General features: G+C 42.4%; 1 protein-coding gene across 1 annotated transcript in view; it reads left to right on the top strand.

The window, feature by feature from the left end:
- The window catches only part of KCNH1 (potassium voltage-gated channel subfamily H member 1), a 185,048-nt gene extending 170,011 nt beyond the window's left edge, over positions 1–15,037 (top strand). Inside the window, exons 11-12 of the mRNA XM_074863645.1 lie at positions 7,953–8,997; positions 12,907–15,037. Of these exons, the coding sequence (XP_074719746.1) occupies positions 7,953–8,801 (849 nt within the window). The 3' untranslated portion in view covers positions 8,802–8,997; positions 12,907–15,037. The remainder of the gene's footprint in view (positions 1–7,952; positions 8,998–12,906) is intronic.
- Positions 15,038–17,814: the final 2,777 nt, after the last annotated feature.

The following is a 17,814-nucleotide window of genomic DNA, read 5'->3' as shown; positions in this document are numbered from 1 at the left end:
CTGGATAGTGCGGATGCTCATTAAATTAGGAAGTTGTGTTTCTTCCAAACATTCGTATATTAATGATCCAGTAGCGCACAGAAGTCTTGATTTTTGAAAAGTAAGAGGGTACTGCTCTGTCTGAAGGGTAGGGTTCAGTCCCCACAGAACAAAGACTTCTTGGAGATGCAAAAGGGCTGTGTCCATCCACATGTTGGCTCTTGGGCTGTGTATGCCAAGGAATACCTGATACCAGCACTCCTTTGCACTCCACTGCCAGGACCTTCCAAATCTTAGTTTGCTTTGAGTTTTCAGATTATTACTCAAAACCAGAAATGTTCAGGAGTGCCCTAGAGGGATGTGACATTAACTGGAGGGAAACCTGTTCCTCTTTAGAAGCAGAAACCAAATTTTGCTGTTGTAGCCAGTAAATCTAGAGAACTTAATGACATCTGCAACATTATTGCAGACTTGTGCTTTTTTGAGTGGCCCCAAGTCCCATGCACAAATCATTTCCTGAAACCTGGGGTCAAAGCCAAACAACATGGGACTACAAACTGCATGGGACTACATCAGCCTTTTAACAGGTATGTGGACTTTGAGGATTGTGCCTTGGAACTTGAACTGCATAATGGGATCTGCGCTCTCACCTGTCATAAATGTGACCCATGTACTTATATACCTTCTCACACATCTACACCTCTACATCCCAGAGGTGCAACTGAGACTAGCATTTAACCCAGGAGTTGTCTCTGGTAATAGATAATGGAAGTGAAACCTGTTGTAGATTTTGGTGGGAAGCTTCACAAGCCTGCACTGTTGATCCTATATTTTGTGAGAAGGTAGGACCAGTAATTCCCTCCTTTCTGACAAGCCATCCCATGCAACTGCAAAAGACAGTCTCATTTCTCCACCATTTTCTCTGACACCTGCTCATATATTGCTATAGGGATTCTTCATCATCGTAGTCTATGTTGATCGCACGCAGCTTTGGTTTCTTTAACATCAGTGTCAAAAGCATTTTTATTGTCAAGCCTTCTGTCTCTTTCCTTTTTTTTTTCTCTTGCTTTCTTCTTTAAAAAAAAAAAAAGACAGAAAGATTGGATCCAGTTTTCATCAGACTAGTATCAGCCTGAAGATATTTTCATCAGTTCTTGGCAGATGCTAGATGGACTGTGTACTAATAAATGCCTTTTGTGATTGTTTTCCTCACACTTAAGTCCATTTTCTGTGAGCACTGTATGAAGTAATTTTAAGCTTTTAATTGTTTATGATATCTGGCGCTTACAGACTCTGTGAATGTTTCTGTATCTGTGAAAGAGAATTATTAAGCATCAGAGAAAAATGCTGCCATGCTACTTGCTGTTAATGCTGAGGAAGACCTGCCAAATCTTGCAATATTTGTGCATGCTATAGAGGTGGAAAGTAGGGAAGCTTGAGGAGCTAATAATAGCAGCAGCTTTGTGGCTAGGAGCCTCATAATTGTCACTCCGTGATGACAGTCTGATTCAAAACATGATGAAATCCATATTTCTATCTATTCCTGTGGGTCTTGGATCAGTTCTTGCCAATCAAAGTTGAAAAGAAATTTGGATGGTTTTGTGTAAGTCCAAAAGATCCCTTCCACTGCAGATGCAGGCAGGTCTTTTTTAGCATTTGACAGGATAAGGTTTTCGGTATATTCATAGTGTGTTTTAAATGAAGCATCCCTTGATCTTTAAGACTGTCTCATGCAGTGTCAGCACCGTGGTTGCATTTACAATCAGGTAACAAGACGACCAGAATACGGTCGCTAATGTGTTACTTCTACCTTGCCCTTCTGTTGGTTACCTTCCTGGGAGTGTGCAGAGCATTAAAGAACATGACTTGCTGCAGCACAGCAGGCAGCATTGTTCTAGTGCATTTTGTGGGCTACCAACAGCTCAGAGACGGTGATGCTCCTCAGTGGGCTGTTCATTACAAGAGTAACTACACACAGTGGACTTCTTAATTCCCAGTGTGCACCAAGTGGTCTTCCCTACTGTACCAAAACAACGTGCCATTTTTAGTTGTTTCATTCAAGCCCGGGTAAGTTCCAAAGCAATATGAAATCTACGTAGTGCTACACACTAATGGTTCGTTGGTCCTGCCTCTCCCTACACGCAAGTGAAGGGCACAATGAGAGTAAACTTTTTTTCTAAAATAGGTGAACAGGCTGTTCAGATCTTTGAGCCTTTATTATATTTTCTTCTGATGTTTTTTCCTCTGGGACTTCTTCTATAACCCTCATTGGGAATGTTTCCTCAGTAGTAAGGCAGCAGTTCCAGATTTGGCCTATGTAATTATTTAGGGTTGCCTAGGGATGCCAAAGGAGGCAATAAGAACAAAATTTTCCTACGTGGCAGTTCTTAACAAATACTTTTGCAGCTTCCAACTAATTTTACCTCAGGAGATTTCCTGAGCAGGAATCCAGTTTTGTCTGATAGCCCTCAGTAGCTTTCTCTACCAAGTACTTGCCTGGTCTATTGAATCCATGCAGACTTTTTGCAGTCAGAGCATCCTTTATTAACATCTTTGACATACAGGTGAAAAAACATGTCTTTGATTTGTATGTGACGACTCCTGCTGTCATTTGATGCTCATATTGGATAAGACACTGTATAATCAGTCCCTGCCTACCCCTATTCATGCCATATCTGATTTTATATACCCCGTCACATTCTTCACACACACACACCCCCATCTTTGTGTAAAGGAAACAGGCACTTAAATTACTGCATCTGTATTTGCATCTGGTCAGAGGATAGCGCTGTTGTTGAGTATGTCAGCCTTTTATCTTGTTGCAAGGCTGTCTTCAGTTTTAATGGCCAACTTAGCATAGGTTCTCTGAAATGTCTTCATGAAACAAAGTGAGTACCCCTGTTCCCATTCTCCTCTTATTACTGCTCAGGAAAAACAACTTGGAGCTGTGCTAGATAGCTCTAGAGAAACAACAGCAAGCGGTGAGTAGGTAGCATCGAACCAGCAGAGGGAAACAGCTGGAAGACTCATTGTAGGATTAGTTGTTTTACTTGACTTTTTTAAAGGAACCTTGTATTTAACTAAATCAACTATATACTCTAGCTCTGGGTAAGAGTGAGAATTTAAGCGCTGAGCACTGCCTACTAAAGATGTTGGAAGGTAGGAAATAATTCAAACATCTCCAAAGAGTTAAAATAGGAAGGCTGGGAGTTAAATTGAAAATTCTGAAGGTGTGAACTTTGCCTGTTTCGTATCAGTAAAACTATGTTCTAAATGCTTCACAGTAGTAACTGTCTACATTTAATACTTCTGCAGAGATTTTTAAACATAAGACTCTAGATTTCTAAAAGTGAATTTTTAAGTGTCTGGGGGAGCAATGAACAGAAATGTCACTGATGTCAGACAAACTCAGTCTTAAAGCAAAAATTGCAGGAACGTTTTATCAATATGTGATGATGGGTTCTTTATTGCTGTCAAACTGGATGTTTTTCTAAAAGATACAGTCTGGTTGTAACAAGATTCCCTTCAGGGAGTGCCCCTTCAGAGCAATCCTATGGCCTGCCTTATGCTGGAGGTCACATTGCAGTCTGTTCTTCTGGTCTTACAAAGAAATTATGGAAGTCATATTCATGAAAAATGTCCATGTTGCGTTATTTAAATGATGCTTGGGTTTCAGTGCTGAGCACAGGAAGATCCAGGTAACAGTCACTGGGCTCTCCAGATTTGACAACCAAATAAGATATTTCAAGTATTCATTTATGTCCACCTAATTTTTTAACGTTTGGGGGAGAAATCTTGACCTTAATCTCTAAAGACATTGATTCTACAAATACGGCTTGAAAATTCTTTGAAGATTAAAAAAAGGTGGAGTCTTCCCCCAAAACTTACGGAAGACTTCACCTTCACAACTAGTTAAAATTGAGGAAAGGAAAACGTGCTGGGTGTAACCCCAGCTTTCTTCTTTGGACATGGCTCATGTACAGGCAGGAACATGGCTGCAGAGTGTGTGCTATCATAGGTGTGCAGGTGTGCAGGTTAGTGCGGGTGCAGGAGTGCACCAGGACGTGTCAGTGTGTTTCTTCACTTCTATGAGTGCATTGTCCGAAAATAAAATTGGTATCGAGTCATCATAACCGCGTGCTTCAGTTAAATGTTTATATGATTGCAGCAATCTGTGCCTAACATAGCTGTTTTTCAAGTTTTTGACAAATCTAGGCTGATAACCCCACTATACTCAAATTTCTGGCAGCTTGGGAGGCATTCCTGCCGAGCTACACGATTCAGCACCTTTTTAATAAAAATGGAATTATGAAACAAGACTTGAGATTGGATGTGTGAAGGATGCACTTTTAGGCCTGGTCTTTAAATTTCTTGTTATTTCACCTCAGTTGAGGTTCTCTGTCCATGTTTTGGTCTTCACATACTGTTAAAATGCTCCCACTAAATTTTTTCGGTGTGCTTAGGTCTTGAAGAGGATGATGTTATGGAGAACTACATAGCTTGTAAAGTAGAGGTCCCTTATGTTTGTGTGGTATATAACACATGGGCTAGGAGATTTTGCGGGTACAAAGCACTATTCCTTCCCAGACAAAAATGAATGCTTGGAGAGAGAGAGATAGAACAACTGCTCTAAAAACTATCTTAGGATCTTTGCCATAATATTTGGGGTTTTAACTTTGATAAAGATCCATATTTGTAGCCCTACCAAATTCCACATGAAAATTGCTATGTAGGTCCAGACTTCTCTTCCTTATAACAAATGAAATATTTTCTTTCCCCTTGTACTCTTACAGCTTGTGGGAGCAGGTGTATATACATCAGCATAACAACCACATTTTCTGAATACCTTGGATATTGCTGAAGCTGTTTCACCATTTAAAACCATTTAAAAATGGCTTTTTCCTCAACAATTGTAAGAAAACAGTCCATTTAAAAGAGTTATTTGTATTTTTATTTATAAGGACTTGCATTTAGTCTTAAAAAAGACAGCAACAAAAAAAATCCAAAATGCAGTTATGTAAAGTCTTTTCAATTACTGCTGAGCTTTGCATAGTTATAACACTTTTGCTTCATACATAAATATGGAGCTGTCTGGAGAAAATATGGCATTAGGGAGCTTGCAGAAAAGGACACCAGTGACAGCTTTGCCTGGGCTTCCCAAAGATGAGTTGCTCTCTGACAGGTATTTATCCAGTGTCTTAGGAGTTAGTTAAAAGAAGCCAATCCAAGAGTCCGAGGCTGTGTCCTCTGGCAAATGCACGTAGGTTTGATTTGCACCACATGAGTGCAGCTTGTCACATGAATGTATACGTTTAAAAGATGTTGAACAGGATGGGAGACCTGAGGATTGCACTTCTGCATTCACACAGGTGATTGCTGCGGTGATGTACTTGCCTTGTAGCTGGTGTGAGGCCTCATGTGGAAAATGGAAATTAGGGGTCTCATTAGTGTGGTAGCAGTTACCCATGGCAAAGGCAGTATTTAGGTAACTGCTCCCTCCACATACGCTCCTGTTTCTGTTGCAGTCAGATCTCCTGAGGACAAAGGGGTGAAGGTATGTTCAGGGCCCTGAGGCTGACCACCACACCGCAAGAAGGCTGGTGGCTGCTCCTCCGTGGCCGAGTGTGCTCAGCATCAACCAGGCTCATCTAGGCAGTGCAGCGGAAGGCGGCGGGGGCTGTGGGGAGATGAGCACTACCAACAGCCTGTCTCTCACTGTTCACTTTATTGCATTTGCTAGTAAATTTGCTTCTCATGTACTCCAGCATGTAGACCACACTATGAGCTGCATGAGATGCAGTGACTAGTACAAGTATGGGTTGGGCTAGGCTGTTAATAAGTTACTGCTTGACACTTGCTCCATTGCCCTCTCATCTGTATGGTGCTGTAGCAGGGGCAGCTTCTGTCAAATAACTTCCCCATTTATGTTACAAAAGCCAGTCACTAAATAGTGAGAGGTACTCCAGCGTTTACCAGACAAGGTGCTGAGCAAGCTGCATGGAGCAGGGGTTGGACTAGACAAGGACTCTATGAAGCAGCCTGGCCTCTAGCTCTTCCAAGCACCCAAGGGTGTTCCCTGATGACCCCTATGAGGCTGACCATTGTGTATGGGGGCTTGGGGGGACAGAATTTTGCAGAGACAAGATGACCTGGCTTATAGTTGCCTTGGTTTGCTGGGGCTTTGTGCCACCAGAGCCGGCCTTAGCCCGCTGCTGGAGTGACCCCCCGAGACGCTGCCTGGCATCGTGAGGCTCCAGCAGAGCGTGCCGGGCAGCCACCCTAATGCGGGGCTGACACTCTTCCTTCCATTAAAGTGGGAGACAGCCAGCGTGTGGGAAGCCATTAGCCTGGAGCGTTGTATTGATTCTGCCTTCTCAGGGAGTAAGTGCTATTCTTTCACTTCTAAGGATTATTCTGCTTTGTCCGCTTTCTACTGAGCTCACTGCAGACTGAGTTTCCTGGGGAAAAAAAACCTGTCAAGTACCCTGTTTTCTTATTCTTATCTCACATTTAGTTTCCTAATTGCAGCTTGGAAATAAAATATCCTTCCTGCTAATTTTATTCTTTTGTATTTGGGAAACGCTGCCAAGTCTGACAACTTCTTCCTTCCAAAGATACAGTGTTAAGATGTTTTTTCCCTGCTTCACAATGACAAAACTGTCAAGAAGCATTGGAGTCTGGAGAAACATGCATTTTGTGTGTGCCAGTGAAGCAGTGCTTATTATGTTTAGTTTAATTTAAATCTGTCTACAACAGAGGGATGGGTTTATTTACACATTTCCTAATAATGATTTGAATCTGAAAGTTATTTCTGCATTGGAGCATAAGGACTTTGAATGGATTTTCCCAAAAGCAGCTACAGAGATTAGGTATCAGCATTCAGTAGAAGCTGGGGACTTCATCTTTTATACTCTGTATCGAAAACCTCAGCTTAGGGGACCTCACATTTTCAAACCAGACTACTTACTGGTTCTCCTTTAATACCACACTGGAGGTTTTTTTGCTTGGAAAATACCAATACCAATGTAAAATACATGGAGTTTTTGAAGAGAATGTGTTGCCATCAAGTCCAGGGAAGAAACACTGCCTGGCTGCCCTTTGGGGTTGTGTGGGGGCACTGTGAGGCTTTCATCAGTACCATGAGATCCTTGAGCTGCTCCCATAGAGACCGCTTAGCCTACAGGCTCAGGAAGATATAATTAGAAGGGTAGATGGAAAATTAATGTTTCTTTGTGCAAAAATTTCCCCTTTTCCATAGAAATAAAGAAAAAAATCAAGGCATAAAGCTCTTCAAGCTTCTGTAGTAATCAAGCCATGAACAGCTTCCCCATGTCTTGCAGAGTCAATTCCCCACAGTCCTTGTACCCGTGACTGTGGGACTGACTTGAGCTTTGCCTCACCCCTAAACTGCAAGTTGCTTCTGGAAGAGGGCAAGAAGCACTTCGCAAACTGCTGTTGGAGAGTCCAGAGTAGTCTCTGATGTACTGACCCCATTAGTGGCCAACCTGCACTAAAATAATAGCAGGTATTTTGCGTGGCATGTAGTGAGTGAGCTCTGGGATGAGACTGATGTAAAACATGAGAATGGCTCTTCGTAATATTTGTAACTTGGTGCTAAACCATAGAGTCAGGAAAACATATAAGAAGTCACTTTTAACACAAATAGAACAAGTAACTTCCTAGGATCATTACACTTACAATGATGCTGCCTTGCTGACCTCTCAGAACTGGAGAAATCTTTTTCTTCTTTTTTTTTTCTTTCTGGTGTTGTAAGACAGATGGTGTATGCTCTTAAATAATGAAATAACCCACATTCCACACAAGATAAGATACTTGAAAATGTTGCTATAAATGTGCAGAGGTTGTGCATTTGTCAGTTAAAATAAGTTCTTTCAAATAATTCTTTCTCTACAACTTTTTCCTCTTAGCAAATGTGCAGTTAATCACAGAGCGAAATCTCTTTCCCCCTGTAGATTGTGTTCCGGAAAATCAGTGACGTCAAACGTGAAGAAGAGGAGAGAATGAAGAGGAAGAACGAAGCACCTCTGATCCTACCCCCGGACCACCCGGTCCGCCGGCTGTTCCAGAGGTTCAGGCAGCAGAAGGAAGCGCGGCTTGCAGCAGAGAGGGGCAGAGATCCGGATGACCTGGATGTGGAGAAGGGCAACATTTTAGGGGAGCACTCCTCCACCCGCTCGGTGGTCAAAGCCAGTGTTGTGACTGTACGGGAGAGTCCGGCAACCCCTGTGTCGTACCAGTCCGCTTCAACATCTGGGGCATCTGACCAGGCAAAGCTGCAGGCCCCAACATCGGACTACGCAGGGTGTAAAGTGGCGGGGGACTACCCCCGACGAAAAGGCTGGGCCAAATTCAAAGATGCCTGTGGGAAAGGTGAAGACTGGAACAAGGTCTCTAAAGCAGAGTCGATGGAGACTTTACCAGAGAGAACTAAAACTTCAGGAGAAGCTACCCTGAAGAAGACAGACTCTTGTGATAGTGGCATTACGAAAAGTGACTTGCGCTTGGATAACGTCGGGGAGACAAGAAGCCCGCAGGACCGCAGCCCGGTCCTCACCGAGGTCAAGCATTCCTTTTATCCCATCCCAGAACAGACTCTTCAGGCCACCATGCTAGAAGTGAAACATGAGTTGAAAGAGGACATCAAGGCTTTAAACACAAAAATGACCAATATAGAAAAACAGCTCGCTGAGATACTTAGGATATTAACCTCAAGAAGAAGCTCCCAGTCACCACAGGAATTGTTTGAAATATCAAGGCCCCAGTCTCCAGAATCAGAAAAAGACATGTTTGGAGCTAGCTGAGGTGTTTCTTTTTAAAAACAAACAAACCAACAAGCAAAGAAACAGCCCCCCTAACATTTTAAATCTAATCTTTCTTGAAAACGAGTGAGGGACCAGTTCACTAAGCATGTTCCCTGTGTCTAAAAAGGTACGGTAACAGGAATTGCAACCTCATGTCAAGATGGCAGCTGACTCTGAAGCCTTTTTGACAGCAAGGGTACAGTTTCTAAAGTTTTTCTTTTTTCTGTTGGTGCCCATTTCCCCCTCCCCGTGTCCCCCCCCCCGCCTCGCTCCCCCTCTCTCCCTTGGGATGTTGGAATAAGAATTCTGACAGCAGCAGCCATCCCTGTGAGCCCCAGGTGACCTCTGAGGTTTTTGGAGCATGCCTTATGTCATTAGCTTGGGTTTTGCTTATATGAATAAGCACTTGCCACAGTGCTTATGTTTTCAGCGTTTGGTGGGGTTTTTTTTGCTGCTGCTGTCACTGTCTCAGTCACCTGTACAGCATGTTAAATGTCACAGTATATTTTCATATATCTGTAATAATGCAAAGAGCAGAGGAGACACGCATTTCATTTCAATAGAATGTGTGGTACTGAGTACTGAAGTTATTTTTGGGTAATCAAGGAAGGGCTAAAAAGATGAAAAAAATTGTACTTTTTAATTGCAAACTGACATACTGCTAAAGCAATTACATTTAACAACATCCTCAATAGTAGCCACAGTATTTCAGGTCTCTTAATAAATGGGATCTTCCACATTCTCATTCACTGAGTCAAGGATACTGATTTTCAAAAACTTGACTTCTGTCTCAGATGTCTTTGAATATTTGCCACCTTTGCTTTTAACTCCAGCTTGTGAGAGACAGAGGGTTGGGTGTGCAGTGTACCTGAAACACAGCCCCACGGCACAACGTATTGTGAACATCAATAACAGGTCCTGCAGATTTGCCTCCCCATGAAAATATACTGTGGCATTTATGTCCTGGTTTTGCTATGAATCTGCTCTTTTAATTCTTGTTAAATTATTATTCAGAAGTTTCTGTTTTGATAATGTTCATTGTAGCCAAAGGCTTTCACAGAACTTTTAAAGATTTTAAATTGTGGCATTTTCCTCTACATCCAGATGTATTGTTCCTCATCTAATCTAGCTAGTAAGCAAATGGATAGTAGAGGTAGAAATACAGTGCTTACTGTATACAAGTGCTATTGTAGCAAGGAAACAAAAAGATCTGCTTCTTAAAGAAGGAGATGTTTCCAAAACCTATATTTTCATAACTGTTTTTGGAGGAAGATTGAAGCACTTTACCAAAACTACTCTTCATTATTCATTAGATAGGGTAGCACAGCTGGTATCATGGCTTGGGTTATCACCTTGGGATATAGGTGTATGTTCACAGTATATTCTCTCCACTGATCCAGTATGTTCACTATTTAACAGTAGGATAGAGCTCAGAAGCATGGTGCAACACTTTTTTTGGGTTTTCATTTTTAATGGCAATAGGTCTTAACACAGTGTGGGAGTAGTTGAGTTGCATTCTTTTCCATGGTACTATGTCATTTACAAAAACCACATGATTTTTTGGGGAAGATTTTTGTTCATATTAAGTAAGGAAGAGGCAAGGAAAATGACCATTTGAAAGGATTTCTGCTGGCCTAATGCTTGCACAGTGCAATGCAGAACTGTGTCAGACATCCCTGGGGAACTGTGAGGTCCACGGATGAAGTGGCACAGTGGTGAGGCTGTGCTGTGCAAAGCTACCAGCTCAGGTCTTGAAATCACTGTATTTGTTTGTATCTGTTCCTGTGGTAACTGCCCTTGCTCTCAAAGATGATGGCTATTCCGAGCGCAGCACAACCATTTCCAGGTCCAGAGGCAGCTGGTTTAGGATTGGCTTTTAAGGGTCTTACACCCTGGCTTGATATGGAAGTGCCCACAGATTGTGAATTCTGAAATATTCCTGAGAAACACCTATCAGGATCAAATCTGTAGGTTACCTTTTCTCTCCCACAAGAAAAGGCAGTAGGGAGGTGACTTGCTGTGAAACCAAGGTGCCATTTCCTTAATTTATTTCTGGTTCCACGTTTAGGTTTTTCCAGTGGTAACTGGTGTCTTTTACAGTTATGCACTTCAGACATGCAATACTGAGGAAGTCTCTCTTTGACCAAAGTCACGCTGTGTGTTTGGTGCTTTAATCACTGTAAGTGGCAACAGTTACCTGTCATAGCTGTGGCATGATTGCGGTAAGAAATCCATACATCAATGGTTTCAATTAGAAACTGTTGAATGATTTTTTTTCTTTCTACTCTCCTCAGTCAGGAAATTCATTGGATAATGAAATTGTGCCCAGGTAAACCACAGGTGTACTGATATACAATGATTTATAATTGATACCCAAAAGTTCGGGCAAATTTTTAGAGATTGGCTTGGAGTCAGTTTCCTAATCCAGACAAATTCCTCATCAGCATTATGTTCCTGACACTAGGTTTTCTTTGTAGGATTTTTGAAAGGCTGAAAGTCTTGCTGAATTTAGCGAGCGCTTTGTGAAAGTGTCACCCACTTACCCCCAGTTGGATAAACATGGAAATTAGCTTATCCCGGGTGGATGTGGGGGGAAATGTTTATAACCTCCACAGTATGTGCCTAGTATTTCCAGAATTGCAGTGCAGACGTAGAACTAAATGTGCAGTTGCAGGTTACCTGGCCCTTTGTTGCTGATACCAAGTTAATGTTTCTCAGTGGTATTTTTATGTGCCCTCAGGGATATGTTCAAGGTTATTCTGGTGTTGCTGATTGCCCTGGTCTGGAGTCACAGCCCTAGAAGCCCCACAATTAGCCACACCTGTGAATAAAAGAAGACAAGTCCCCATTTGCTGGGGGTACTTCTCATGTAGCCTGACGTTCAGTACAATACTGTAGTCCTGCACACCCTGTGTGACGACGGGCGGGTGCAGCACAGAGTCCTTTTTTAAAGCTTTTATGAGGCTCTTATAATGGGCTATAAAGCCATTTATAATCCATTTGTAAAGCCTTCAAAGATTGTAATATACTCCTGAATTACACTTAAAATTTAATGTCTTTGAAGATTATGGCCAAATTTGATTTTGTATTGGTCATGAAACTTCAGAGAAACTCTGCTCCTTACAATGACACCTTCAGGGTGTCTGCTCCAGGTCAGCACTGACAGCAGTCAATGTCATTCAGATTTGCACAGCTGTAACTGGGATTAGACCCATTTATTACGATTTTATGAACTGGCAGGTACTAAAGCTACTTGTAGGAGACTGCATCATCCCTCAGTACCCTGTATATGTTGTAAGAGAATTTGAAAAAGACATACTATCTAGGATAAGCTTTGGTCTTTGGATTGCCTGGGCTACCAAGTGGTTAAAATGAGCAAAACCTTGCCCGCTATGGGCCTAGCCAATCCTTTGAACCTTGGACTAATTTGGACCTGTGCTGTGGTGCCCAGGCTCCGCCGATGCAGCACTTCTCCTTTAGAGAGTGGTTAAAAGCACCTGTGTTACAAATCTGTCTTTGTCCATTGAGCCTTACACTTAGATGCCTACGGCTGGACAGCCTGCGTACCCATCGTACTCGTTACTTGTTCTTTCATTTTATTTGTCAGCTTTTCCTTTTTCTTTTGTTTCTCTCTACATGTTGGCTAAGCCTTTTCACTTAAATTATCTTCCAGCTTAGAAATGAATGATCTCTGAACAGGAGCCTCTGCCCCTTAACAAGCAAATGCTTGTACATAGTATAAGAAAAAAGAAAAACCAAAAAGCCTCAGTTTTAACTGTGTTCTGGCATAGTGCTTCTGCCATTTAACAACCTGATAAATAACCTGCATTAATCTAAAAGAGGTGGTGTGTTCCATTTTTACTATATGATGGACTTAGATTTCAGTTGCAGGTAGTTGAGAGAAAGAGCCTGGGTTATGATTTGGTAAAATGGGAACTTCCAAAAGTTCATGCTTAAACTGTTAGAAAGAATACCAATATGCAGCACAGGATTAAAAAAGCAAAACCCAGCTGTAATCCCTACCGTGTTCAGATACATTTACTTCTGTCTGGTATTACATGTATACTTTTAAAAACACCATTCTTGCTTTAAATCTCTTTCACAGTGCTGCCCTGAATCCCAGCGAACACCCTGTTTAACAGCTTCGAAGGTGATGTTCTGTTTCTACACTTCACTTTAATGAACCGAACAAGATATTTACTGTGAATATCTGGTGATATATCTTTTCAATCACTCTTGACCAGTCTGTGAAAGAATTTAATACATAATTTGTCTTTACTATATAAACAACGTGTATGATTACACTTGTGCAGATGCGTGTACATACACACATATATATAATATCTATGTATAGATAAGTCTATGGATTGCATTTCTGTTAAATAAAAGCACATTCCTCATTTAATGATACCAGTTCAAGAAGGGAGCTTAAATCTTCCCAGTAGACATCCACCGAATGTCCTAGTTAGTATCTTGTTTGTTAACTGTTGAACTTTTAAGGCCACGACTTTTGGTTTCTCTAGTTGGCCTCAACTTTATACTGTTAGTCTGGCAAACATTGCGACTGAGAGAAGATCTGGCAAGCGTTGTGATAGTCAGAAAACAGAAATACATGTGAAATTGGAAAAATGCTGTATCATAGTCAGTGGAAATAAGGCTCATACACCACTATTTGTTGTCAGAGTATCTCTGAAGCTAAACTGCCCTGGTAGTGCTTCTTGTGGCTTCTCCTGCAACAGAGATGGTAGAATAAATGGATTTCTTTTTCCTGGTACCAGGGGCTGTCTCAAAGGTGCTGAGCCTAATCCTCCTTCTCACGGGCAGCGTAACACATGGTCGCTGCACCTCTGCTTTCTTGTCCTGGTGTTAGGTGGTGAAAAGCATCTTCTGCTGAATTCTTCATTTCCACATAGTCTCCTGTGGGTGTATCGGCAATAACAAAGTCTGTGTTTCAGCTGCACTTCTGATTCATTAAGACAAACATTTTAGAGAGAGTCCCGTGCAGGGGAAGCTCTAGAAATCTGAGGTGAGGCACAGTAGGTTACTGTATCCTCCAATCTGACATAGTTTTGACCACACTGTTGTGGCAAGCATTGATTCAATTAAATAAAAATAAAGCTTTTTGCAATAAGATATATCCAACATTTAGCCTTAAGACCCTTTCATAAGTGATATAATTCAAACTGTGATTCCATTCTCCTTCCTTCTTAATGTTCTGTAGTATTTACAGTGTTGCCTAAAGATGAAGCACTTTGATTAGCTTTCTAAATCTAATGGAAATCACTTGCTGGTAATCACATTTCTTTCTGCACTTACTGCCTTCTTATTAGGATAATGAATTACTCCAATAGCCCTCTCCCCTCACAAAACAAAGAGACATAACTATTGTCTAAACACTTTTGTATATCAGGGAGCCAAACCATCATATCGCAAAAGTGTTTGTTTCAAGGATTTTTTTTTTACAGTTTGACAAAGCTAATGTGAATTTACCTGCAACTGTAATTTGTTTCAAGCTGATTGTTGAGTGTTGTGTAAACATATTTGATGTGTAATCCCAAAACATCTCTGTAACTGGATCTAAATGCCTAACATTAACAAAACAGTTTGGGGTTTTCACTAACTGTTCTGAAAGGCTCATGGGTTTTTTCTTCTTCCCACTGAATCTGTGACCACTAACATAGAAGAAGAATCATTTTAGCTGTAGATGAAAGAAGTTCAATAATCTTGTATCAGGATGAACTGCTATATAAAGAAATACCAAGTTTTCTAATGAATGTGTTATATTATTGTACCTACATACAATCAATATTTGTACATCTGTTGGAGACCTGTCTGCATTTCAATATTTAGCCACCACTGCATGGACACTTTATTGATATGCAGTTAATGCAGTTGCTTTGGCGCTTTTCAATGTACTTCACTTGTTTTTATCCTTTCAGAAATCCACCAAATACTCTTGGTTCTTTTTCTTTGCATTTGTCACTTTGTTCAATGAAGCATGACTAGAAAAAGAGAATGAGTAGATACTATTTTTGTGGTCAGCCAAGCAGCTGCCAGTAGATAGACAGCGTGTGTACATATGTATGTATACGCACTGTCTGGGAATGTTTCAGTTACAAATGCAGCCACCTACATTAATGATATCCCTATTCAACATTTTTAAACAAGCACAAATAATATTTGTAAAAAAAAAGTTTAATTTTATTTATTATAGTAATAAACTATTTTATACATTACAGTTGCTTTGGTGTGCTTTTCTATGTGTTGAATATGTGCTTATAAGATCAACAAGGGGGGGTTTTAAGTTACTCTCTAGAACTTCTGGCTAGCCATTTTGTTGCTGTCATTTTGTATCTTGAATGTTATCAGTACAGAAGTTTGATATTACTGTTTTGGTCGTAAACAATTCAGGTTGTTTCCTCAGATTTCTGTCTGCTGTGTATCAGTACAAGCGGGATTTACACTGCCAGGGTCACTAAACTGAACTCGGGCGTTCTGTAAAGTGAATAACCTGGTACCCCCGGCAGCATCCTGCCCTGTGGGGCCCAGTCTGGGCCAGGGGTCTGCTGAGCAGGAATGAGATCCCTGGAGGAGTGGCTGTGACCTGTCTGAAGTGATCATTTGATATCCTGAGGGTACATGTGTCTGTAGCCAGTCTGGGTTTTACACTGTGTTCACTACTGCAATATCTGAGAACTATTACAAAACTTCTGGAAACCAGAGTAATAGAGATCAGAGAGGCTTCTGCTGTCCTGTCATCTGCTGCAGAAGAAGGCGACCTTACCACGGACTTACATGAAGACAAAAACAACAGGAATGGAGCCCCTAGTAATGTGTGTCACCTGCCAGTGACACTACTGCAACAGGCAGCAATGAAGAGTATTTTGTTGGCTACCTCAGCAAAGAAATCGATAACCAAATGTGACAGGAATGGGAGATCCTTTCAGGTCAGGCCAGGCATACATGACGGGATCACACGCAGCAGCCGCTCCTGGGGGCCAGCAGCTGCTCTGGATGTGTATACAGAATTTTAGTCTTCAGGATGTCAGCCTGGACCCCGTGAGCTTCGCACCCACTTCTGTGGCTTGTTCTCCATCGTCTTGCTTGAGGGTCTGGTGAGCGTGGCTGTCACCTGTATTAAGACACTTGATGGGATTGTGAATCTCATCTTCAAAAGAACAGCAATAAAGCATAAGCTTTCAGACTGCAGAGCCGAGGCTAAACTGTACTGAGAGCAGCCAAGGAGCACAATGAGGAGCTATTTTTAACACCGTTTCTCCATCCACTGTAGTATGTGATGTGACAGGTCTCCAGTCACTAGCATTGTTTCACAGGCCAGTATGAAAACCCAGCTTTCTTTTGCCTAATGTTTTACAGTGTTTCCTGCACTTACTAGAAAAGGGAAAATTACCATAGTGAAGGCATGTACTTTTTGGGTGATTTTTTGAGGTCTCTAGAGGCTGTTGTTCTCATTTTCTAAACTCTCCATTATTTACTTTGCTTGGGCTTTTCCTGCATCCTTATCAGCCTCCCTGGTTGTGCCGCAAGCTTAAATTAGTGCAAAGAGGGACAGCATTGCCCACACAATGTTCCCTGTCCCGGCTTCCCTCCCATCAGCCCCACAGCATTTCAAACCAAAGGTTTTGAGTGCTACAGCACTTTTTGCTCAGATTTGTGTGCCGAATTGCAAAGGCTCATGTTCCACCTGCTGGTCCCTCAGGCCTGAGCTCAGCTGAGCAGCCCCCTGGCCCACCTGTGCCAGCCCCTGCTCCTCATTCATTGCACCTGGGAGCATCTGCAGAGCAGGGACAAAAGGCTGCTTCTGGTTTGTTAGTGTGTAAAGGGCACTACCTGTAAGGTATCTGAAGGTGTGTAGTCAGATGAGAGCTTGGGGTTGGAGCCTGTGTAATGCTGTGCAGCCCCCTTGGGCTGTAAAGGAGTCCCTTGCTGGTAGTACTGGCTGGCAGAGGGCCTGGAGCCCAGGAAGGCTTCCTCACCTCTATGCTGCTGCATGTGTAACAGCTGCCGGGGACCCCTCTTAGGAATGTGGGGGCTTCATGTGGCTGGGTCTGTGGCCCCGGGGCACTTGGCTGCAGGGGCAGCAGCAGTGACTCCCAGAGCAGTCTGTGGCGCATCGGCTTGCGGGGAGGTGAGTGCTGCTTACACGGTTTTGAGTTTTGTGTTTGGTAATGGGGTGGCATGTGGTACATTTTAGTATCTCTGTTGCAGTCAGCAACATTCTGGCTCTGATGCTTTTTTGCATTGGGAGTAAATACAACCAGCATAAACCAGCTCATCTGTGCTGTGAGAATCTGTGGGACTGAATTACAGCAAATCTACCCCCTCTCACACATGTGTGCACTAGCAATGTCTTTTATTTGCTCCCCCCATCGCTAAAGGAACATCAGAACTGTTTTCCGCTCAGCGCGTGCCAGCAATGTGTCTGTCTGGTGTGGGAGGATGCTCGGCACAGCCCACCAGACTCGGGGGGAGCAACGAGCCTGGTGTTGAGAGGTGTGAGAGATGGCTGCCACGCTCCAGCCTGCCCACCTGCAAAGGGCACCCAGACTTGAGGAGATGTTGGCCGATGAGCTGCTTTCCGTGCCTGCTTTGCGCTCCACTGAGGCAGGGTGCTTAGTCAGGCTGCGTATCCAACTGGAAAATGCTGAGAAGGATGTGGTATTGAGATGGTATTTATTACCACCAGCGGTATGAGGGGTTTCACTGCAACAGGCCTATAGCATAGGAAGCAAATATTTTTCATCTAGAAGACTGCATTTTTTGCTCCTTTCATTCTAATTCACCACCTCAGTGTTGGTATGTGGAAGCTGGGAGGAATAACCTGTCCTGTTCTTGAAAGGCAGAATGAGTAAAAACCTGTGAGAGATCCAAAGGCGGCATTACAGTAACTGAACTCATACCATTGCTGTCAGAAGCAGATATGAAGATGTTTGTGCACAGCCATATCTGCAAAATACACATGCCCAAGCCTTGTCTCTTTGTTTTTTTCCTT

The sequence above is a fragment of the Strix uralensis genome, chromosome 3 (genome assembly GCF_047716275.1).
Source record: "Strix uralensis isolate ZFMK-TIS-50842 chromosome 3, bStrUra1, whole genome shotgun sequence".
Taxonomy (NCBI): Eukaryota; Metazoa; Chordata; class Aves; order Strigiformes; family Strigidae; genus Strix; species Strix uralensis.
Note: the sequence above shows the minus strand (reverse complement) of the source record. Positions and strands in the feature narration are given on the sequence as shown.